This window comes from Nerophis lumbriciformis, linkage group LG18, assembly GCF_033978685.3.
Source record: "Nerophis lumbriciformis linkage group LG18, RoL_Nlum_v2.1, whole genome shotgun sequence".
Lineage (NCBI taxonomy): Eukaryota > Metazoa > Chordata > Actinopteri > Syngnathiformes > Syngnathidae > Nerophis > Nerophis lumbriciformis.
This window is the reverse complement of record NC_084565.2, coordinates 6003578-6029446: the sequence shown is the minus strand read 5'-3', so window position 1 is coordinate 6029446 and position 25869 is coordinate 6003578. Positions and strand designations below refer to the sequence as shown.

Sequence of the window (25869 nt, the reverse complement as noted above, 5' to 3'; positions counted from 1 at the left end):
TTACTACAAACTGAAAGTATGAATAATGCCCTTTAACAATAATACACTTTACTACAAACTGAAAGTAATTAAAATACTGTATTTTGACAATAATAAACTTTACTACAAACTGAAAGTATTAATACTGTAGTTTAACAATAATAAACTTTACTACAAACTGAAATATGAATAATGCCCTTTAACAATTATAAACTTTACTACAAACTGAAAGTATTAATACTGTAGTTTAACAATAATAAACTTTACTACAAACTGAAAATATTAATACTGTAGTTTAACAATAATAAACTTTACTACAAACTGAAAGTATGAATAATGCCCTTTAACAATAATACACTTTACTACAAACTGAAAGTAATTAAAATACTGTACTTTGACAATAATAAACTTTACTACAAACTGAAAGTATTAATACTGTAGTTTAACAATAATAAAATTTACTACAAACTGAAAGTATGAATAATGCCCTTTAACAATAATACACTTTACTACAAACTGAAAGTAATTAAAATACTGTATTTTGACAATAATAAACTGTACTACAAACTGAAAGTATTAATACGGTAGTTTAACAATAATAAACTTTACTACAAACTGAAAGTATGAATAATGCCCTTTAACAATAATAAACTTTACTACAAACTGAAAGTATTAATACTGTAGTTTAACAATAATAAACTTTACTATAAACTGAAAGTATTAATACTGTAGTTTAACAATAATAAACTTTACTACAAACTGAAAGTATGAATAATGCCCTTTAACAATAATACACTTTACTACAAACTGAAAGTAATTAAAATACTGTACTTTGACAATAATAAACTTTACTACAAACTGAAAGTATTAATACTGTACTTTGACAATAATAATCTTTACTACAAACTGAAAGTATGAATCATGCCCTTTAACAATCATAAACTTTACTACAAACTGAAAGTATTAATACTGTAGTTTAACAATAATACACTTTACTACAAACTATTAATATTGTAATTTAACAATAATAAACTTTACTACAAACTATTAATACTGTACTTGAACAATAATAAACTTTACTACAAACTATTAATACTGTACTTGAACAATAATAAACTTTACTACAAACTGAAAGTATTAATACTGTAGTTTAACAATAATAAACTTTACTACAAACTGAAAGTATGAATAATGCCCTTTAACAATAATAAACTTTACTACAAACTGAAAGTATTAATACTGTAGTTTAACAATAATAAACTTTACTACAAACTGAAAATATTAATACTGTAGTTTAACAATAATAAACTTTACTACAAACTGAAAGTATGAATAATGCCCTTTAACAATAATACACTTTACTACAAACTGAAAGTAATTAAAATACTGTACTTTGACAATAATAAACTTTACTACAAACTGAAAGTATTAATACTGTAGTTTAACAATAATAAACTTTACTACAAACTGAAAGTATGAATAATGCCCTTTAACAATAATACACTTTACTACAAACTGAAAGTAATTAAAATACTGTACTTTGACAATAATAAACTTTACTACAAACTGAAAGTATTAATACTGTAGTTTAACAATAATAAACTTTACTACAAACTGAAAGTATGAATAATGCCCTTTAACAATAATAAACTTTACTACAAACTGAAAGTATTAATACTGTAGTTTAACAATAATAAACTTTACTATAAACTGAAAGTATTAATACTGTAGTTTAACAATAATAAACTTTACTACAAACTGAAAGTATGAATAATGCCCTTTACTAATAATACACTTTACTACAAACTGAAAGTAATTAAAATACTGTACTTTGACAATAATAAACTTTACTACAAACTGAAAGTATTAATACTGTACTTTGACAATAAACTTTACTACAAACTGAAAGTATGAATAATGCCCTTTAACAATAATAAACTTTACTACAAACTGAATGTATTAATACTGTACTTTAACAATAATACACTTTACTACAAACTATTAATACTGTACTTTAACAATAATACACTTTACTACAAACTGAAAATAATAATACTGTACTTTAACAATAATAAACTTTACTACAAACTGAAAGTATTAATACTTTACTTTAACAATAATACACTTTACTACAAACTATTAATACTGTACTTTAACAATAATACACTTTACTACAAACTGAAAGTATTAATACTGTACTTTAATATAAATAAACTTTACTACAAACTGAAAGTATGAATAATGCCCTTTAACAACAATAAACTTTACTACAAACTGAATGTATTAATACTGTAGTTTAACAATAATAAACTTTACTACAAACTGAAAGTATGAATAATGCCCTTTAACAATAATACACTTTACTACAAACTGAAAGTAATTAAAATACTGTATTTTGACAATAATAAACTTTACTACAAACTGAAAGTATTAATACTGTAGTTTAACAATAATAAACTTTACTACAAACTGAAAGTATGAATAATGCCCTTTAACAATAATAAACTTTACTACAAACTGAAAGTATTAATACTGTAGTTTAACAATAATAAACTTTACTACAAACTGAAAATATTAATACTGTAGTTTAACAATAATAAACTTTACTACAAACTGAAAGTATGAATAATGCCCTTTAACAATAATACACTTTACTACAAACTGAAAGTAATTAAAATACTGTACTTTGACAATAATAAACTTTACTACAAACTGAAAGTATTAATACTGTAGTTTAACAATAATAAACTTTACTACAAACTGAAAGTATGAATAATGCCCTTTAACAATAATACACTTTACTACAAACTGAAAGTAATTAAAATACTGTACTTTGACAATAATAAACTGTACTACAAACTGAAAGTATTAATGCGGTAGTTTAACAATAATAAACTTTACTACAAACTGAAAGTATGAATAATGCCCTTTAACAATAATAAACTTTACTACAAACTGAAAGTATTAATACTGTAGTTTAACAATAATAAACTTTACTATAAACTGAAAGTATTAATACTGTAGTTTAACAATAATAAACTTTACTACAAACTGAAAGTATGAATAATGCCCTTTAACAATAATACACTTTACTACAAACTGAAAGTAATTAAAATACTGTACTTTGACAATAATAAACTTTACTACAAACTGAAAGTATTAATACTGTACTTTGACAATAATAATCTTTACTACAAACTGAAAGTATGAATCATGCCCTTTAACAATCATAAACTTTACTACAAACTGAAAGTATTAATACTGTAGTTTAACAATAATACACTTTACTACAAACTATTAATATTGTAATTTAACAATAATAAACTTTACTACAAACTATTAATACTGTACTTGAACAATAATAAACTTTACTACAAACTATTAATACTGTACTTGAACAATAATAAACTTTACTACAAACTGCAAGTATTAATACTGTACTTTAACAATAATACACTTTACTACAAACTATTAATACTGTACTTTAACAATAATAAACTTGACTACAAACTGCAAGTATTAATACTGTACTTAAACAATAATAAACTTGACTACAAACTGCAAGTATTAATACTGTACTTAAGCAATAATAAACTTTACTACAAACTGAAAGTATTAATACTGTACTTTGACAATAAACTTTAGTACAAACTGAAAGTATGAATAATGCCCTTTAACAATAATAAACTTTACTACAAACTGAATGTATTAATACTGTACTTTAACAATAATACACTTTACTACAAACTATTAATACTGTACTTTAACAATAATACACTTTACTACAAACTGAAAATAATAATACTGTACTTTAACAATAATAAACTTTACTACAAACTGAAAGTATTAATACTTTACTTTAACAATAATACACCTTACTACAAACTATTAATACTGTACTTTAACAATAATACACTTTACTACAAACTGAAAGTATTAATACTGTACTTTAATATAAATAAACTTTACTACAAACTGAAAGTATGAATAATGCCCTTTAACAATAATAAACTTTACTACAAACTGAAAGTAATTAAAATACTGTAGTTTAACAATAATAAACTTTACTACAAACTGAAAGTATTAATACTGTAGTTTAACAATAATAAACTTTACTACAAACTGAAAGTATGAATAATGCCCTTTAACAATAATAAACTTTACTACAAACTGAATGTATTAATACTGTAGTTTAACAATAATAAACTTTACTACAAACTGAAAGTATGAATAATGCCCTTTAACAATAATACACTTTACTACAAACTGAAAGTAATTAAAATACTGTATTTTGACAATAATAAACTTTACTACAAACTGAAAGTATTAATACTGTAGTTTAACAATAATAAACTTTACTACAAACTGAAATATGAATAATGCCCTTTAACAATTATAAACTTTACTACAAACTGAAAGTATTAATACTGTAGTTTAACAATAATAAACTTTACTACAAACTGAAAGTATGAATAATGCCCTTTAACAATAATACACTTTACTACAAACTGAAAGTAATTAAAATACTGTACTTTGACAATAATAAACTTTACTACAAACTGAAAGTATTAATACTGTAGTTTAACAATAATAAAATTTACTACAAACTGAAAGTATGAATAATGCCCTTTAACAATAATACACTTTACTACAAACTGAAAGTAATTAAAATACTGTATTTTGACAATAATAAACTGTACTACAAACTGAAAGTATTAATACGGTAGTTTAACAATAATAAACTTTACTACAAACTGAAAGTATGAATAATGCCCTTTAACAATAATAAACTTTACTACAAACTGAAAGTATTAATACTGTAGTTTAACAATAATAAACTTTACTATAAACTGAAAGTATTAATACTGTAGTTTAACAATAATAAACTTTACTACAAACTGAAAGTATGAATAATGCCCTTTAACAATAATACACTTTACTACAAACTGAAAGTAATTAAAATACTGTACTTTGACAATAATAAACTTTACTACAAACTGAAAGTATTAATACTGTACTTTGACAATAATAATCTTTACTACAAACTGAAAGTATGAATCATGCCCTTTAACAATCATAAACTTTACTACAAACTGAAAGTATTAATACTGTAGTTTAACAATAATACACTTTACTACAAACTATTAATATTGTAATTTAACAATAATAAACTTTACTACAAACTATTAATACTGTACTTGAACAATAATAAACTTTACTACAAACTATTAATACTGTACTTGAACAATAATAAACTTTACTACAAACTGCAAGTATTAATACTGTACTTTAACAATAATACACTTTACTACAAACTATTAATACTGTACTTTAACAATAATAAACTTGACTACAAACTGCAAGTATTAATACTGTACTTAAACAATAATAAACTTGACTACAAACTGCAAGTATTAATACTGTACTTAAGCAATAATAAACTTTACTACAAACTACAAGTAATAATACTGTACTTTAACAATAATACACTTAACCACAAACTATTAATACTGTACTTAAACAATAATAAACTTGACTACAAACTGCAAGTGTTAATACTGTGCTTTAGCAATAATAAACTTTACGACAAACTACAAGTAATAATACTGTACTTTAACAATAATACACTTTACTACAAACTATTAATACTGTACTTTAACAATAATAAACTTGACTACAAACTGCAAGTATTAATACTGTACTTAAGCAATAATAAACTTTACTACAAACTACAAGTAATAATACTGCACTTTAACAATAATACACTTTACTACAAACTATTAATACTGTACTTTAACAATAATAAACTTGACTACAAACTGCAAGTATTAATACTGTACTTGAACAATAATAAACTTGACTACAAACTGCAAGTAATAATACTGTACTTTAACAATAATAAACTTTACTACAAACTGCAAGTAATAATACTGTACTTTAACAATAATACACTTTACTACAAACTATTAATACTGTACTTTAACAATAATAAACTTGACTACAAACTGCAAGTAATAATACTGTACTTTAACAATAATACACTTTACTACAAACTATTAATACTGTACTTTAACAATAATAAACTTGACTACAAACTGCAAGTATTAATAGTGTACTTAAACAATAACACTTGACTAAAAAATTAACCTGGTCAACTATTAATTGTAACATTTATCGGATCATTATTGGGGGAGGGGCATCAAATGTTCTTTTACTACCACGTTGGTGTTTGAGTGCTGTTTCCCTCAACATGGCCGACAGATACTATCACAGTCGCAGCAGAAGCACCAACGCCACCTTGGCCTCGGCGAGCTCGTCTGCAGATCAAAGCCCCGACTCAGCAGAACCTTCCGCCTCTCTCGCCACGCCTCAGCTGCCCAGCTTCATGACGGGCGTCCACGTCTTCTTTTACAACCTGCCTGCCGCTGAGAGGAAGAGGCTGGCTCGCTACCTCCTCACATATCCTTCTATGTGGGTGCGTTTATATATATATATATATATATATATATGTGTGTGTGTGTATATATATGTACTGTATATATGTGTGTATACTGTATTATGTGTGTGTATATATGTATACAGTCGTGGTCAAAAGTTTTCATACACTTGTAAAGAACATAATTGCCAGGTTCAAACACTGATGGCATCTATTAAACAAGACAAGAAGCAAGGAATTAAACAGAGACAGAATTCAATTTGGCTCAATTGAGGAGAAACGTCTGGACTGTACTCTTTGAACAGTCTCACCACGCTCTGACGAAAGATTGCACGCCTCCTCTTTTATTTGGACTTTACCTGATTACATGGCAACAGCTGTTTCTAAAGGGACGGGGGTCATAAACAGCCGTCGCCTTTGGTTACTAAACAGTTCAAAGAAAAGGTCGTAAAACAGTTCAAAGAAGAGGTGCCCGGAGCTTGCGTCATATCCTGCGTCCACTCCGCTTTGTAGATCTCGGGTCAAGATAAAATCTTCCTGTGGATTACAATAGAAGAAAGAAACCGACGCCTTCATGTCGCTTCCCATCGTACACAGTGGGGTTTTACAAGCCTTCTGCTTGGTAGGATCAAAGACAGCTTTTGTCCTCTCGCAGGGCGAGCTGAACTCGATGTAACGCAAAGTTTTGTGATAGCTTAAATACAATTATTCTAACAATAATGTCATGGCTGTCTTGAGTTGCCAATCATTTCTACAACTCTTATTTTTTTGTGATAGAGTGATTGGAGCACATACTTGTTGGTCACCAAAAAGCATTCATGAAGTTTGCTTCTTTTATGAATTTATTATGAGTCTACCAAATGTGCTGGGTCAAAAGTATACGTACAGCAATGTTAATATTTGCTTACATGTCCCTTGGCAAGTTTACCTGCAATAAGGTAACTTTTGGTAGCCATCCACAAGCTTCTGATTGAATTTTTGACCACTCCTCTTGACAAAATTGGTGCAATTCAGCTAAATTTTGTTGGTTTTCTGACATGGACTTGTTTCTTCAGCATTGTCCACACGTTGAAGTCAGCACTTTGGGAAGGCCATTCCAAAACCTTCATTCTAGCCTGATTTAGCCATTCATTTACCACTTTTGAGGTGTGTTTGGGGTCATTGTCCTGTTGGAACACCCAACTGCGCCCAAGACCCAAACTCCGGGCTGATCATTGTAGCTTGTCCTGAAGAATTTGGAGGTAATCCTCCTTTTTCATTGTCCCATTTAAAGCAGCAGTTCCATTGGCAGCAAAACAGACACACAGCATAATACTACCACCACCATGCTTGACGGTAGGAATGGTGTTCCTGGGATTAAAGGTCTCACCTTTTCTCCTCCAAACATATTGCTGGGTTGTGGCCAAACAGCTCCATTTTTGTTTCATCTGACATCACATGGACAAAGATAAGACCTTCTGGAGGAAAGTTCTGTGGTCAGAAACTCAAGACAGTCATTAAATGATGTTCTTCACAAGTTTATGTAAACTTTTGACCACGACTCTATGTGTGTGTGTGTATGTATGTGTGTGTGTGTGTGTGTGTATGTGTATACGTGTGTATATGTGTGTATGTATATATATATGTGTGTGTGTGTGTGTGTGTGTGTGTGTGTGTGTGTGTGTGTGTGTGTGTGTGTGTGTGTGTGTGTGTGTGTGGTTACATATATATATGTTTGTATGTGTGTGTGTATATATATGCGTATGTGTGTGTGTGTATATATATATATATATATATATATATATATATATATATATATATGTGTGTGTGTGTGTGTGGGGTTATAAATGTTTGTGTGTGTGTATATATATATATATGTGTGTGTGTGTGTCTGTATAAGTATATGTGTATATGTGTGTGTGTGTATATATATATATGTATATATGTGTGTGTGTTTGTATATATGTATATATATATGTGTGTGTATATATGTATATAAGTGTGTGTGTGTGTGTGTGTATATATATATATAATGTGTGTGAGTGTATATATGTGTGTGTTTGTATATATGTATATATATGTGTTCGTATGTATATATATATATATATGTGTGTGTGTGTTTATATATGTATATATGTGTGTGTGTTTGTATATATATATATATATATGTTCGTATGTATATATATATATATGTGTGTGTGTATATGTGTGTGTGTGTATATATATACTGTATATATAATGTGTGTGTGTTTGTATATATGTATGTGTTCGTATGTATATATATATATATGTGTGTGTGTGTGTGTGTGTGTGTGTATATATGTATACATATATATGTGTGTGTGTATATATGTATATATATATGTGTGTGTGTATATATATATATGTGTGTGTGTGTGTATATATGTATACATATATGTGTGTGTGTATATATTTATATATATATATATATGTGTGTGTGTATATATATATATGTGTGTGTGTATATATGTATACATATATGTGTGTGTATATATTTATATATATATATATATATGTGTGTGTGTATATATGTATACATATATATGTGTGTGTGTGTGTATATATGTATACATATATGTGTGTGTGTATATATGTATATATATATATGTGTGTGTGTGTATATATGTATACATATATATGTGTGTGTGTGTGTGTGTATATATGTATGTATATATATATGTGTGTATATATGTATGTATGTATATATATATATATGTATGTGTATATATGTGTGTATATATGTATATATATATATATATATATGTGTGTGTATATACGTGTATATATATGTGTGTGCATGTGTATATATATATGTGTGTGTGTGTGTGTGTGTATATATGTGTGTATATATATATATACATATATACACACACATATATGTGTGTGTGTGTGTGTATGTATACATATATGTGTGTGTGTATATATATATATGTATATATATATGTAAATATATATATATATATATATATATATATATATGTGTGTGTATATAGATACATATATACACACACTTATATATGTGTGTGTGTGTGTGTATATATGTATATGTATATATATATATATATATGTGTGTGTATATATATATATATATATATATATATATATATATATATATATATATATATATATATATATATATATATATATATATATATAAAATGTGTGTGTGTGTGTATATATATGTATATATATACTGTATATGTGTGTGTGCAAGTGTACTCCAAGTCTCCTTAGCCGCAGTGCACCTATGACGGCGACGAAGAGGTGGTGATGAGCGGCGAGGTCACCCACATCGTCGCCGAGGTGGAGAACGACTTCCAGGCTCAGGTGAGCGTCGCCCCTTCCCCCCTAAGGGGCTTGACCTTTGACCCCTCCTCACGGGTGGCCATTGTTGTTTGCAAGCAGGAGCTCCAGGACCTGAGGTGTCGCTCCACTGGGGCAGTGCTGCTGCACAAAGCCTGGCTGGAGGCCTGCTTCTCCAAACAACGACTCGTCAGCACCGCACGCTTCACACACACACTCGCCTGAAGTGTTTTATTGATCAAGACATGGCATGAACCATAATAAAGGCTGTGCTTTTGCAACATGGCATGAGCACACTTAGTGGAGAAAAATAGCTTTTTGTACGAGATTAAGGACTCTTTGAAGGGAGTCGAACTTTCAAAGAGCCGTTCAAAAGACTGGCTCGTTATGATAATTACTTTTCTTTTTATCGGGGTAATAATTAGGGGTGTGAATCTTTGGGCACCTAACCATTCGGTACAACTCCCATTCCTGGAGTTGACGATTCAATTCAGAATCGATTCTTGGTTCAAACCGATTCTCACAATGTAATATTTGGTATAATTGTTATAATGAAACTTTTTCAAAACAGGTTATAGGTTAGAAATGCGCTTCCTGATTGCATGGAGGCAGCCTACAAATGTTTTTTTATTTTTATTCTTATATATAAAACAATGTATTTATATATTTTTTATTTTTCACAACTATATATATATATATATATATATATATATATATACAAACCCCGTTTCCATATGAGTTGGGAAATTGTGTTAGATGTAAATATAAACGGAATACAATGATTTGCAAATCCTTTTCAACCCATATTCAGTTGAATGCACTACAAAGACAACATATTTGATGTTCAAACTCATAAACTTTTCTTTTTTTTTGCAAATAATAATTAACTTAGAATTTCATGGCTGCAACACGTGCCAAAGTAGTTGGGAAAGGGCATGTTCACCACTGTGTTACATGGCCTTTCCTTTTAACAACACTCAGTAAACTGAGGAGACACATTTTTGAAGCTTCTCAGGTGGAATTCTTTCCCATTCTTGCTTGATGTACAGCTTAAGTTGTTCAAAAGTCCGGGGGTCTCCGTTGTGCTATTTTAGGCTTCATAATGCGCCACACATTTTCAATGGGAGACAGGTCTGGACTACAGGCAGGCCAGTCTAGTACCCGCACTCTTTTACTATGAAGCCACGTTGATGTAACACGTGGCTTGGCATTGTCTTGCTGAAATAAGCAGGGGCGTCCATGGTAACGTTGCTTGGATGGCAACATATGTTGCTCCAAAACCTGTATGTACCTTTCAGCATTAATGGCGCCTTCACAGATGTGTAAGTTACCCATGTCTTGGGCACTAATACACCCCCATACCATCACACATGCTGGCTTTTTACTTTTGCGCCTATAACAATCCGGATGGTTCTTTTTCTCTTTGGTCCGGAGGACACGACGTCCACAGTTTCCAAAAACAATTTAAAATGTGGACTCGTCAGACCACAGAACACTTTTCCACTTTGTATCAGTCCATCTTAGATGAGCTCAGGCCCAGCGAAGCCGACGGCATTTCTGGGTGTTGTTGATCAACGGTTTTCGCCTTGCATAGGAGAGTTTTAACTTGCACTTACAGATGTAGCGACCAACTGTAGTTACTGATAGTGGGTTTCTGAAGTGTTCCTGAGCCCATGTGGTGATATCCTTTACACACTGATGTCGCTTGTTGATGCAGTACAGCCTGAGGGATGGAAGGTCACGGGCTTAGCTGCTTACGTGCAGTGATTTCTCCAGATTCTCTGAACCCTTTGATGATTTTACGGAGCGTAGATGGTGAAATCCCTAAATTCCTTGCAATAGCTGGTTGAGAAAGGTTTTTCTTAAACTGTTCAACAATTTGCTCACGCATTTGTTGACAAAGTGGTGACCCTCGCCTCATCTTTGTTTGTGAATGACTGAGCGTTTCATGCAATCTACTTTTATACCCAATCATGGCACCCACCTGTTCCCAATTTGCCTGTTCACCTGTGGGATGTTCCAAATAAGTGTTTGATGAGCATTCCTCAACTTTATCAGTATTTATTGCCACCTTTCACAACTTCTTTGTCACGTGTTGCTGGCATCAAATTCTAAAGTTAATGATTATTTGCAAAAAAAAAAAATGTTTATGAGTTTGAACATCAAATATGTTGTCTTTGTAGCATATTCAACAGAATATGGGTTGGAAATGATTTGCAAATCATTGTATTCCGTTTATATTTACATCTAACACAATTTCCCAACTCATATGGAAACGGGGTTTGTATATCAGTGACGTGCAGTCAGGGGAGGCAGGTGCCATCATGGAAAGAAAAGAAATGTAAAAAGAAAAAATAATAATTAAATTGTTATATGTATCCAGTGATTATACTATGAAGTTATTTTCCATTTAACTTCACCAGTTTTAGATTATTTTTATTCAAAATCGCTGAATTTTTCACATTTGCCGTTCAAATACCGAGAAGAGACTTGCGGTGAGGCACCAGCCAGTTGTGCCTCACCATGGATTGCGCAATGACTCGGCTAACTGCTGGCCTGCTGTGCAGTGAGACCGTATTGCGATATGAATTATTATTATTGAATGTGCTTTTTTGTGTGCTACAGTTTGTATGTGTAAAGCTAAAGTTAAGTTAAAGTACCAATGATTGTCACACACACACTAGGTGTGGTGAAATGTGTCCTCTGCATTTGACCCATCCCCTTGATCACCCCCTGGGAGGTGAGGGGAGCAGTGGGCAGCAGCGGCGCCGTGCCCGGGAATCATTTTTGGTGATTTAACCCCCAATTCCAAGCCTTGATGCTGAGTGCCAAGCAGGGAAGAATGCTGGTATGAGCTTTTAAACATAACCCGTTAACTGCTGCCAATCAAATGGTGAATAAGATACTCTTTAGGGTTCATATGTTTGTAAATCTGACTGTGATGAAGTGTGTATATATATGTATGTATATATATATATATATATATATATAAATAATAAATGATAAATGGGTTGTACTTGTATAGCGCTTTTCTACCTTCAAGGTACTCAAAGCGCTTTGACACTACTTCCACATTTACCCATTCACACACACATTCACACACTGATGGAGGGAGCTGCCATGCAAGGCGCTAACCAGCACCCATCAGGAGCAAGGGTGAAGTGTCTTGCTCAGGACACAACGGACATGACGAGGTTGGTACTAGGTGGGGATTGAACCAGGGACCCTCGGGTCGCGCACGGCCATTCTTCCACTAATGTATGTATATATATGTATGTATGTATATATATATATGTAATATATACATACATATATGTATGTATGTATGTATATATGTATGTATATATATGTATGTGTATGTGTATATATATATATATATATCCATCCATCCATCCATCCATTTTCTACCGCTTATTCCCTTTGGGGTCGCGGGGGGCGCTGGAGCCTATCTCAGCTACAATCGGGCGGAAGGCGGGGTACACCCTGGACAAGTCGCCACCTCATCGCAGGGCCAACACAGATAGACAGACAACATTCACACTCACATTCACACACTAGGGCCAATTTAGTGTTGCCAATCAACTTATCCCCAGGTGCATGTCTTTGGAGGTGGGAGGAAGCCGGAGTACCCGGAGGGAACCCACGCAGTCACGGGGAGAACATGCAAACTCCACACAGAAAGATCCCGAGCCCGGGATTGAACCCAAGACTACTCAGGACCTTCGTATTGTGAGGCAGATGCACTAACCCCTCTGCCACCGTGAAGCCCATATATGTATATATATATTACATATATATATATATATATGTAATATATATATACATATATGTATGTATGTATATATATGTATGTGTATGTATATATGTATGTATATATATATTTATATATTTAGGTATATATATATGTATATATATTTGTATGTATATATATATATATGTACAGTATGTATATATATACATATATGTATGTATGTATATATATATTTAACTTATGTATATAATGTATATATGTATATGTTTGTATATATATATAAGTATGTATATATAGATGTATGTATATATATGTATGTATGTATGTATATATACAGGTAAAAGCCAGTAAATTAGAATATTTTGAAAAACTTGATGTATTTCAGTAATTGCATTCAAAAGGTGTAACTTGTACATTATATTTATTCATTGCACACAGACTGATGCATTCAAATGTTTATTTCATTTAATTTTGATGATTTGAAGTGGCAACAAATGAAAATCCAAAATTCCGTGTGTCACAAAATTAGAATATTACTTAAGGCTAATACAAAAAAGGGATTTTTAGAAATGTTGGCCAACTGAAAAGTATGAAAATGAAAAATATGAGCATGTACAATACTCAATACTTGGTTGGAGCTCCTTTTGCCTCAATTACTGCGTTAATGCGGCGTGGCATGGAGTCGATGAATTTCTGGCACTGCTCAGGTGTTATGAGAGCCCAGGTTGCTCTGATAGTGGCCTTCAACTCTTCTGCGTTTTTGGGTCTGGCATTCTGCATCTTCCTTTTCACAATACCCCACAGATTTTCTATGGGGCTAAGGTCAGGGGAGTTGGCGGGCCAATTTAGAACAGAAATACCATGGTCCGTAAACCAGGCACGGGTAGATTTTGCGCTGTGTGCAGGCGCCAAGTCCTGTTGGAACTTGAAATCTCCATCTCCATAGAGCAGGTCAGCAGCAGGAAGCATGAAGTGCTCTAAAACTTGCTGGTAGACGGCTGCGTTGACCCTGGATCTCAGGAAACAGAGTGGACCGACACCAGCAGATGACATGGCACCCCAAACCATCACTGATGGTGGAAACTTTACACTAGACTTCAGGCAACGTGGATCCTGTGCCTCTCCTGTCTTCCTCCAGACTCTGGGACCTCGATTTCCAAAGGAAATGCAAAATTTGCATGGTTGGGTGATGGTTTGTGTTTCCCCCTTCAAAACTTTTGTTTTGAAGGGGGAAGTCACTTTTGCCTCTTTGAGCTGTAATTTGACCCCCTTAACATGCTTCAAAACTCACCAAACTGGACACACACATCAGGACTGGCAAAAATTGCCATTTAATAAAAAAAACCAACCCCAAAACTCGAAATTGCGCTCTAGCGCCCCCTAGGAAGAAAACACAGACACAACTGCTCCTAGGAAGAAAACTCAGACAAAACCGCCTTTAACTTCCAGTACAAATGTCATAGAGACATGAAACAAAAACCTCTACATAGGTCTCACTTAGACCTACATTTCATATATTGACAACCCCCAGCAAAAATCAACAGGAAGTTTGCAATTCCCCCTTCAAAACAAACGTTTAGTAAAATCAGTCACTTTTGCCTCTTTGAGCTGTAATTTGACCCCCTTAACATGCTTCAAAACTCACCATATTTGACAAACACATCAGGACTGGTGAAAATTGCCATCTAACAAAAAACCTAACCCCAAAACCCGAAATTGCGCTCTAACGCCCCCTAGGAAAAACACAGACAAAACTGCTCCTAGGAAGAAAACAGACAAAACTGCCTGTAACTTCCAGTAGGAATGCCTTAGAGACATGAAACAAAAACCTCTATGTAGGTCTGACTTAGACCTAGATTTCATACATTGACTTCCGTCAGCAAAAAACAACAGGAAGTTGGCAATTCCCCCTTCAAAACAAAAGTTTAGTAAAATCAGTCACTTTTACCTGTTTGAGCTGTAATTTGACCCACTTAACATCCTTCAAAACTCACCAAACTGGACACACACATCAGGACTGGCAAAAATTGCGATCTAATAAAAATCCCAACCCCAAAACTCAAAATTGCGCTCTAGCGCCCCCTAGGAAGAAAACAGACACAACTGCTCCTAGGAAGAAAACTCAGACAAAACCGCCTGTAACTTCCAGTACAAATGTCATAGAGACATGAAACAAAAACCTCTATGTAGGTTTCACTTAGACCTACATTTCATATATTGACAACCCCCAGCAAAAATCAACAGGAAGTTTGCAATTCCTCCTTCAAAACAAACGTTTAGTAAAATCAGTCACTTTTGCCTCTTTGAGCTGTAATTTGACCCACTTAACATGCTTCAAAACTCACCATATTTGACACACACATCAGGACTGGCAAAACTTGCCATCTAATAAAAAAACAAACCCCAAAACTCAAAATTGCGCTCTAACGCCCCCTAGGAAAAACACAGACAAAACTGCTTGTAACTTCCGGTACAAATGTCATAGAGACATGAAACAAAAACCTCTATGTAGGTCTGACTTAGACCTAGATTTCATACATTGACATCCTTCAGCAAAAAACAACAGGAAGTTGGCAATTCCCCCTTCAAAACAAAAGTTTAGTAAAATCAGTCACTTTTGCCTCTTTGAGCTGTAATTTGACCCCCTTAACGTGCTTCAAAACTCACCAAACTAGACACACACATCAGGACTGGCAAAAATTGCGTACTAAAAAAAACCCAACCCCAAAACTCAAAATTGCGCTCTAGCGCCCCCTAGGAAGAAAACACAGACACAACTGCTCCTTGGAAGAAAACACAGACAAAACTGCCTGTAACTTCCAGTAGCAATGTCTTAGAGACATGAAACAAAAACCTCTATGTAGGTATCACTTAGACCTACATTTCATATATTGACAACCCCCAGCAAAAATCAACAGGAAGTTTGCAATTCCCCCTTCAAAACAAACGTTTAGTAAAATCAGTCACTTTTGCCTCTTTGAGCTGTAATTTGACCCCCTTAACGTGCTTCAAAACTCACCAAACTAGACACACACATCAGGACTGGCAAAAATTGCGTACTAAAAAAAACCCAACCCCAAAACTCAAAATTGCGCTCTAGCGCCCCCTAGGAAGAAAACACAGACACAACTGCTCCTTGGAAGAAAACACAGACAAAACTGCCTGTAACTTCCAGTAGGAATGTCTTAGAGACATGAAACAAAAACCTCTATGTAGGTCTTACTTAGACCTGCATGTCATATATTGACAACCCCCAGCAAAAATCAACAGGAAGTTTGCAATTCCCCCTTCAAAACAAAAGTTTTGTAAAAACCGGTCACCTTTTTTCAAACATTATCTCCTCTGAGCGCGTTTGTCGTGTCGGCTTCAAACTAGCACAGGAGAGAGATTGAACCCTTCTGATTAAAAGTTGAAGAAAGAGTTGTAATTACTGCTCCGGTTTGGATTTTCTGTGCCGTCAAAGTCGGTCCCGTCCATTGCTGCTTGCAGCTTCTTTTTTTTTTTTTTTTTTTTTTTTTTTTTTTTTTTTTTTTGTAGCTTCCATACCTCCGACCCTATCAACTTGACAACACAAGGAGCAGAATGTGATCTCGGCGTGGGTGTGGCCTGGACTGCGGGAGGCGTGGCCTGACTGTGAGAGGCGTGGCCTGGAGGTAAAGCACTCAGTAGATTCCACACGTCAGTCAAGTAGTACCGAGCACCAAGTCAGTCCCAGGGAGTGTTTGACTCAAGTTTCCCCCCCCCCAGCCTGAGCCACTTTCCCCCGGGCAGGATCCGACACCAGCGCGGCCGACCTCCAGGAGAAGGTAAGACCCAACTCCTTTGTGCCTTGGCCAGGCTAAGAATGTTCCGGAAGACTTTTTGGAGCTGCAAAGAGCCAAGGAAGTGTGAGCGTGACGTGAGTGACGTAAGAAGGAGAGATCGAGGTCACGCGACCACAAATGTCATTTACTGGAACTTTCTCACCTTTGAAGGGCCGACAGACCTTTGAAATTGAACATTTAGGTCGAAATGAAACATTTAAATTTACGTCTCTTCTTTGATTGTTTTCAACTCCTCCTTTCCTTAAAGCCACAGAAAACTACACTCACAGCATCAAAACACCTTCCAAAAAGTCCCTTCTGTCTTGTTTATCTTTGCGTTGCCATGGTGTCACCTTATTTACTTTTTATCTTATTAACTTGTTATTATTCATGACCAGACCCGTAACGTAACTGAAAGTATTACACAAAACATTGTTTCCCCACAAACGTTTGGGGAGACGTTACACTTGTTATGAATAATAACACCTAAATAACACAAAAACTACACTAGTTAGGCAAAAAATGTTGTAGCACAAACTAGTGGGACTAGTTTGGGGAGATTTTGACGTGTTTGGGTGTCTGGTTATGAACTATAACACGTTAATTACACTTTAATAACAAAACTGTAAAAGTTAACATGAAAACGATAAAACATTAACAAACAAAAATTGTAGCACAAACAAGTGAGACTAGTTTGGGGAGATTTTGACATTTTGGGGGTGGGGGGGCTGGTTATGAATGATAACACGTTAATTACACGTTAATAACAAAATTGTAAAATGTTAAAAACGATAAAAAATTATAAAAACATTTTTTTAGCACAAACAAGTGGGACTAGTTTGGGGAGATTTTGACGTGTTTGGGTGTCTGGTTATGAATTATAACACGTTATTTACACGTTAATAACAAAACTGTAAAACGTTAAAAACGATAAAACATTAACACACAAAAAAAATTGTAGCACAAACAAGTGGGACTACCGGTAGTTTGGGGATATTTTGAGATGTTTGGATGTCTGTTATGAATTATAACACGCTAATTACACGTTAATAACAAAACTGTAAAACGTTAAACGCGATAAAACATTATTACAAAAAAATCGTAGCACCAACAAGTGAGACTAGTTTGGGGAGATTTTGACGTGTTTGGGGGTCTGGTTATGAATTATAACACGTTAATTACACGTCAATAACAAAACTGTAAAACGTTAAAAACGATAAAACATTAACACAAAAAAGAAGTAGCACAAACAAGTGGGACTAGTTAGGGGAGATTTTGACATGTTTGGGGGGGGTGTCTGGTTATGAATTATAACATGTTAATTACACATTAATAACAAAACTGTAAAACGTTAAAAAATTATAAAACATTAACACAAAAAAATTGTAGCACAAACAAGTGGGACTAGTTTGGGGAGATTTTGACATGTTTGGGGGGGCGGGGGGGGGGGGGGGGGCTGGTTATGAATTATAACACGTTAATAACAAAACTGTAAAAACGTTAAAAACGATAAAACATTAACACACAAAATAATTGTAGCACAAACAAGTGGGAGTAGTTTGGGGAGATTTTGACGTGTTTGGGTGTCTGGTTATGAATTATAACACGTTAATTACACTTTAATAACATAACTGTAAAATGTTAATAACATAAAAACGATAAAACATTAACAAACAAAAATTGTAGCACAAACAAGTGAGACTAGTTTGGGGAGATTTTGACATTTTGGGGGTGGGGGGGCTGGTTATGAATGATAACACGTTAATTACACGTTAATAACAAAATTGTAAAATGTTAAAAACGATAAAAAATTATAAAAACATTTTTTTAGCACAAACAAGTGGGACTAGTTTGGGGAGATTTTGACGTGTTTGGGTGTCTGGTTATGAATTATAACACGTTATTTACACGTTAATAACAAAACTGTAAAACGTTAAAAACGATAAAACATTAACACAAAAAAAAAATTGTAGCACAAACAAGTGGGACTACCGGTAGTTTGGGGATATTTTGAGATGTTTGGATGTCTGTTATGAATTATAACACGCTAATTACACGTTAATAACAAAACTGTAAAACGTTAAACGCGATAAAACATTATTACAAAAAAATCGTAGCACCAACAAGTGAGACTAGTTTGGGGAGATTTTGACGTGTTTGGGGGTCTGGTTATGAATTATAACACGTTAATTACACGTCAATAACAAAACTGTAAAACGTTAAAAACGATAAAACATTAACACAAAAAAGAAGTAGCACAAACAAGTGGGACTAGTTAGGGGAGATTTTGACATGTTTGGGGGGGGTGTCTGGTTATGAATTATAACATGTTAATTACACATTAATAACAAAACTGTAAAACGTTAAAAAATTATAAAACATTAACACAAAAAAATTGTAGCACAAACAAGTGAGACTAGTTTGGGGAGATTTTGACATGTTTGGGGGGGGGGGGGGGGGGGCTGGTTATGAATTATAACACGTTAATAACAAAACTGTAAAACGTTAAAAACGATAAAACATTAACACACAAAATAATTGTAGCACAAACAAGTGGGAGTAGTTTGGGGAGATTTTGATGTGTTTGGGTGTCTGGTTATGAATTATAACACGTTAATTACACATTAATAACATAACTGTAAAATGTTAATAACATAAAAACGATAAAACATTAACAAACAAAAATTGTAGCACAAACAAGTGAGACTAGTTTGGGGAGATTTTGACATTTTGGGGGTGGGGGGGCTGGTTATGAATGATAACACGTTAATTACACGTTAATAACAAAATTGTAAAATGTTAAAAACGATAAAAAATTATAAAAACATTTTTTTAGCACAAACAAGTGGGACTAGTTTGGGGAGATTTTGACGTGTTTGGGTGTCTGGTTATGAATTATAACACGTTATTTACACGTTAATAACAAAACTGTAAAACGTTAAAAACGATAAAACATTAACACACAAAATAATTGTAGCACAAACAAGTGGGAGTAGTTTGGGGAGATTTTGACGTGTTTGGGTGTCTGGTTATGAATTATAACACGTTAATTACACATTAATAACATAACTGTAAAATGTTAATAACATAAAAACGATAAAACATTAACAAACAAAAATTGTAGCACAAACAAGTGAGACTAGTTTGGGGAGATTTTGACATTTTGGGGGTGGGGGGGCTGGTTATGAATGATAACACGTTAATTACACGTTAATAACAAAATTGTAAAATGTTAAAAACGATAAAAAATTATACAAAAAAAATTGTAGCACAAACAAGTGAGACTAGTTTGGGGAGATTTTGACATGTTTGGGTGTCTGGTTATGAATTATAACACGTTAATTACACGTTAATAACATAACTGTAAAACGTTAAAAACGATAAAACATTAACATAAAAAATTGTAGCACAAACAAGTGGGACTAGTTTGGGGAGATTTTGACATGTTTGGGTGTCTGTTATGAATTATAACACGTTAATTACACGTTAATAACAAAACTGTAAAACGTTAAAAACGATAAAACATTAACACAAAAAAATTGTAGAACAAACAAGTGGGAGTAGTTTGGGGAGATTTTGACGTGTTTGGGTGTCTGGTTATGAATTATAACACGTTAATTACACATTAATAACATAACTGTAAAATGTTAATAACATAAAAACGATAAAACATTAACAAACAAAAATTGTAGCACAAACAAGTGAGACTAGTTTGGGGAGATTTTGACATTTTGGGGGTGGGGGGGCTGGTTATGAATGATAACACGTTAATTACACGTTAATAACAAAATTGTAAAATGTTAAAAACGATAAAAAATTATACAAAAAAAATTGTAGCACAAACAAGTGAGACTAGTTTGGGGAGATTTTGACATGTTTGGGTGTCTGGTTATGAATTATAACACGTTAATTACACGTTAATAACATAACTGTAAAACGTTAAAAACGATAAAACATTAACATAAAAAATTGTAGCACAAACAAGTGGGACTAGTTTGGGGAGATTTTGACATGTTTGGGTGTCTGTTATGAATTATAACACGTTAATTACACGTTAATAACAAAACTGTAAAACGTTAAAAACGATAAAACATTAACACAAAAAAATTGTAGAACAAACAAGTGGGACTAGTTTGGGGAGATTTTGACGTGTTTGGGTGTCTGGTTATGAATTATAACACGTTAATTACACATTAATAACATAACTGTAAAATGTTAATAACATAAAAACGATAAAACATTAACAAACAAAAATTGTAGCACAAACAAGTGGGACTAGTTTGGGAAGATTTTGACATTTTTGGGGTGGGGAGGCTGGTTATGAATAATAACATGTTAATTAAACGTTAATAACAAAACTGTAAAACGTTAAAAACGATAAAAAATTATACAAAAAAATTTGTAGCACAAACAAGTGGGACTAGTTTGGGGAGATTTTGACATGTTTGGGGGGGGGGGCTGGTTATGAGTAATAACACGTTAATTACACGTTAATAACATAACAACTGTAAAATGTTAATTAACATAAAAACGATAAAACGTTAACACAAAAAAATTGTTGCACAAACAAGTGGGACTAGTTTGTGGAGATTTTGACATGTTTATGTCAATGGTTATGAATTATAACACGTTAATTACACGTTAATAACATAATGACGTTAACATAAAAACTATAATAGACCAAAAAAAAAAATTACAGCACAAACAATTGGGACGAGTTTAGAGTCTCACTATGAATAATAACATGTTAATTACATGTTAATGACAAAAACCCTAAAACATTATAAAAACTATTATAGACCAAAGATTATAGCACAAAGTTTAGTCGGGTATGAACAAACAAGTGGGACAAGTTTGGGGAGATTTTGACATGGTTGGGTGTCTGGTTATAAATAATAACACAGTAATGACATGGTAATAACAATAATAAAATCTATAATAGACAAAAAACTATAGTACAAATGATTGGGACACGTTTGGTTGGGTATGAACGATACCACGTTAATTACACCGTACTAGCAACTGTGAAACGTTAACATTAAAATGATAATAGATGATTAATAACTTGTCAATACATAAAAACTATAATAGACAAAACATTTTAGCACAAATGATTGGGCTGGTTATGAATAATACATTAATTAAACATTTGTAACATAAAAACCATAATAGACAACAAAAATTGGCTATGATTAATAACACGTTAATACCTAAAAACTATAAAACGCTATTACAAAAACTACAATAGACAAAATATTATAGCACAAATGATGGTTATGAATAATACATAACTATAAAAAGTTAACGTAAAAACAATAATATACAGAAAAATGTGGGACACGTTTGGGAGGGCTGGTTATGAATAATAACACGTTAATAACAAAAACACATTAATATCAGACTATAGTAGGAAAAAAATGACAGCACTAATGATTAGGACAGGTTTGGTGGGTATGACTAATACCTTAATTACACGTTAGTAACATAACCACTGTAAAACCTTAACTTTAAAACTATAAGCACAAACAAGTGGTACAAGTTTGGGGAGGTTTAACAAGGTGGGGGTGATGACAGTTCTTACATAGATGTTACAGTTCTTACATAAACTGTACATTACATAGATGTTATCCCAGCCGAAATCCACAAAGCTGGCGGAGAATCACTGAAACAGAGAACTTCAAGAGCTGTTTGGTTCTTTCTGGAGTCAGGGTTCTCTACCTCCCTTCTGGAGTCAGGGTTCTCTACCTCCCTTCTGGAGTCAGGGTTCTCTACCTCCCTTCTGGAGTCAGGGTTCTCTACCTCCCGTCTGGAGTCAGGGTTCTCTACCTCCCTTCTGGAGTCAGGGTTCTCTAGCTCCCTTCTGGAGTCAGGGTTCTCTACCTCCCTTCGGGAGTCAGGGTTCTCTAGCTCCCTTCTGGAGTCAGGGTTCTCTACCTCCCTTCCGTAGTCAGGGTTCTCTAGCTCCCTTCTGGAGTCAGGGTTCTCTACCTCCCTTCCGGAGTCAGGGTACTCTAGCTCCCTTCTGGAGTCAGGGTTCTCTAGCTCCCTTCTGGAGTCAGGGTTCTCTACCTCCATTCTGGAGTCAGGGTTCGCTAGCTCCCTTCTGGAGTCAGGGTTCTCTACCTCCCTTCTGGAGTCAGGGTTCTCTACCTCCCTTCCGGAGTCAGGGTTCGCTAGCTCCCTTCTGGAGTCAGGGTTCTCTAGCTCCCTTCTGGAGTCAGGGTTCTCTACCTCCCTTCTGGAGTCAGGGTTCGCTAGCTCCCTTCTGGAGTCAGGGTTCTCTAGCTTAGGAATACAAAGATGTACAAGAGAAAGGGTAACCAACAGGACTGCAACAACCCCAGAGGCATATCCCTCCTTTGTATAGCGGGCAAGCTGTTGGCGAGGATCCTGCTGAATCGTTTGATCGTGCATCTGGAAGATGGTTTATTGCCAGAGAGTCAGTGTCGTTTTCGGGCTGGAAGAGGAACTGTTGACATGGTCTTTGCGGCGCGTCAAGAGCAGAACCAAGATCTGTACACAACCTTTGTAGATCTGACCAAGGCCTTTGCCACTGTGAGCAGGGATGGTTTGTGGAAGATAATGGCAACGTTTGGATGCCCAGAGCACTTCACGAAGATCGTTCGCCGGTTTCATGATGGCCAAGGTCCTTGACGATCCAAAGACCTCCCTGTGAGCAACGGAGTTAAGCAGGGCTGTGTGTTAACCCCTACCCTGTTTAGCACAATGTTTTCTGCAATGCTGACAGAAGCCTTTGCTACGGAGAATCCAGGGGTGTGCCTCAGATATCAAAGTTTGTCTAAGTCTAAGAACTGATGGCAAGCTCTTCAACCTTCTACAAAGGTCAAGGAAACTGTGATCCGTGATCCTCTCTTTGCAGACGACTGCGCCTTGAATTCAACTACTGAACAAGATATGCAACACAGTGTCAACCGGTTCTCGAGGGCTTGTGTCAACTTCGGCCGAACAATAAGCACAAAGAAGACGGAAGTCATCCGTCGACCCGCACCGAGTAATCAATATGTTGAACCTTCAATTCAGGTCAAAGGAGAAAACCCTAAAAGTGGTAGACAAGTGGGAAGTACCTCGTCTCGAGTGGTACACACCGACGATGAAGTAGACTGCAGGACTGCAAGACCCAGAGCATTTGGTAGGCTAAGAAGCAATGTATGGAGTCGAAACGAAGAGATGTGTTTACAGGCCAGTCAACCGTACGCTTGTGAAACCTGGACGGTTTATGCCAGACATGCCCGGAAACCGAACCACTTCCACCTGACTGATGAACATCCGCTGGCAAGACACTGAAGTTCTTTCTCGTGCCAAGCTACCATCGACATACGTTCTTCTTCAGCGCTCTCAAGCCCGTTGGACCGGTCATGTCTACAGAATGGCGGATACAAGGGTACCCAAACAACTTCCAAACCACTGTCTTGTGGCACCAGGTCTGTAGGCGGGCTTTAAGGACTGCTAACCTTAAGACGCTCAACATCAAGACGGTGGTTCACATGGTTCTGTATGGCGTACGGCGATCTCGGTTGGGACTGGAAATGCTGAGAAGACTCGCATTGAAGCATGCAGGAGGAAAGGTGACACAGGTGACTTCAGGTGTCCTACGTGTGGCAGATACTTCCGAGCAAGGATCGGCCCGACAACTCATCTGAGGACACTTCAACCACAATCAACTACTTACGTGTCCTGCTCATCGTCCACAACGACAGAGGAACATCATCACATGTTACTATTATTATCTATACTGTACATTACATAGAGATGTTTATATATATTGGTTACGTTACATAGATGTTACAATAATACATTTACTGTTCATTACATAGATGTTACAGTTATTACATATACAGTATATGTAATAACTAACATATCTATGTAATGTACAGTATATGTAACAACTGTAACATCTCTATGTAATGTACAGTATATGAATTAACTGTAACATCTATGTAATGTACAGTATATGTAATAACTGTAACATCTATATACTGTACATTACATATATGTTACAGTTGTTGCATATACTGTACATTACATAGATATGTTAGTTGTTACATATACTGTACATTAAATAGATGTTACAGTTGTTACATATACTGTACATTAAATAGATGTTACAGTTGTTACATATACTGTACATTACATAGATATGTTAGTTATTACATATACTCTACATTAAATAGATGTTACAGTTGTTACATATACTGTACATTACATAGAAGTTACAGTTGTTACATATACTGTACATTACATAGAGATGTTACAGTTGTTACATATACTGTACATTACATTGATGTTACAGTTATTACATATACTGTACATTACATAGATGTTACAGTTGTTACATATACTGTACATTACATAGAAGTTACAGTTGTTACATATACTGTACATTACATAGATGTTACAGTTGTTACATATACTGTACATTACATAGAAGTTACAGTTGTTACATATACTGTACATTACATAGAGATGTTAAAGTTGTTACATATACTGTACATTACATAGAAGTTACAATTGCTACATATACTGTACATTACATAGATGTTACAGTTGTTACATATACTGTTCATTACATAGATGTT

The 25869-nt window shown here is 34.1% G+C and overlaps 2 protein-coding genes across 4 annotated transcripts in view; both read left to right on the top strand.

Moving 5' to 3' along the window:
• chd1l (chromodomain helicase DNA binding protein 1-like) overlaps positions 1-10430 on the top strand; it is a 110272-nt gene extending 99842 nt beyond the window's left edge. For both annotated transcript variants that reach the window (XM_061977535.2, XM_061977534.2), the window contains 3 exons: positions 6241-6438; positions 9661-9742; positions 9821-10430. In XM_061977535.2, coding sequence (XP_061833519.2) covers positions 6241-6438; positions 9661-9742; positions 9821-9943 — 403 coding nt within the window. In that variant the 3' untranslated portion in view covers positions 9944-10430. The remainder of the gene's footprint in view (positions 1-6240; positions 6439-9660; positions 9743-9820) is intronic.
• A 6603-nt stretch (positions 10431-17033) lies between these two features.
• Positions 17034-25869, top strand: part of traf3ip2l (TRAF3 interacting protein 2-like) — a 32279-nt gene continuing 23443 nt past the window's right edge. Inside the window, exons 1-2 of one of the 2 annotated variants that reach the window (XM_061978532.2) lie at positions 17034-17122; positions 17217-17275. The gene's annotated coding sequence lies outside the window, so the exon portion shown is untranslated. Of the gene's footprint in view, positions 17123-17173; positions 17276-25869 lie in introns of those variants that run through there. The other variant, XM_061978533.2, reaches the window with a different exon arrangement.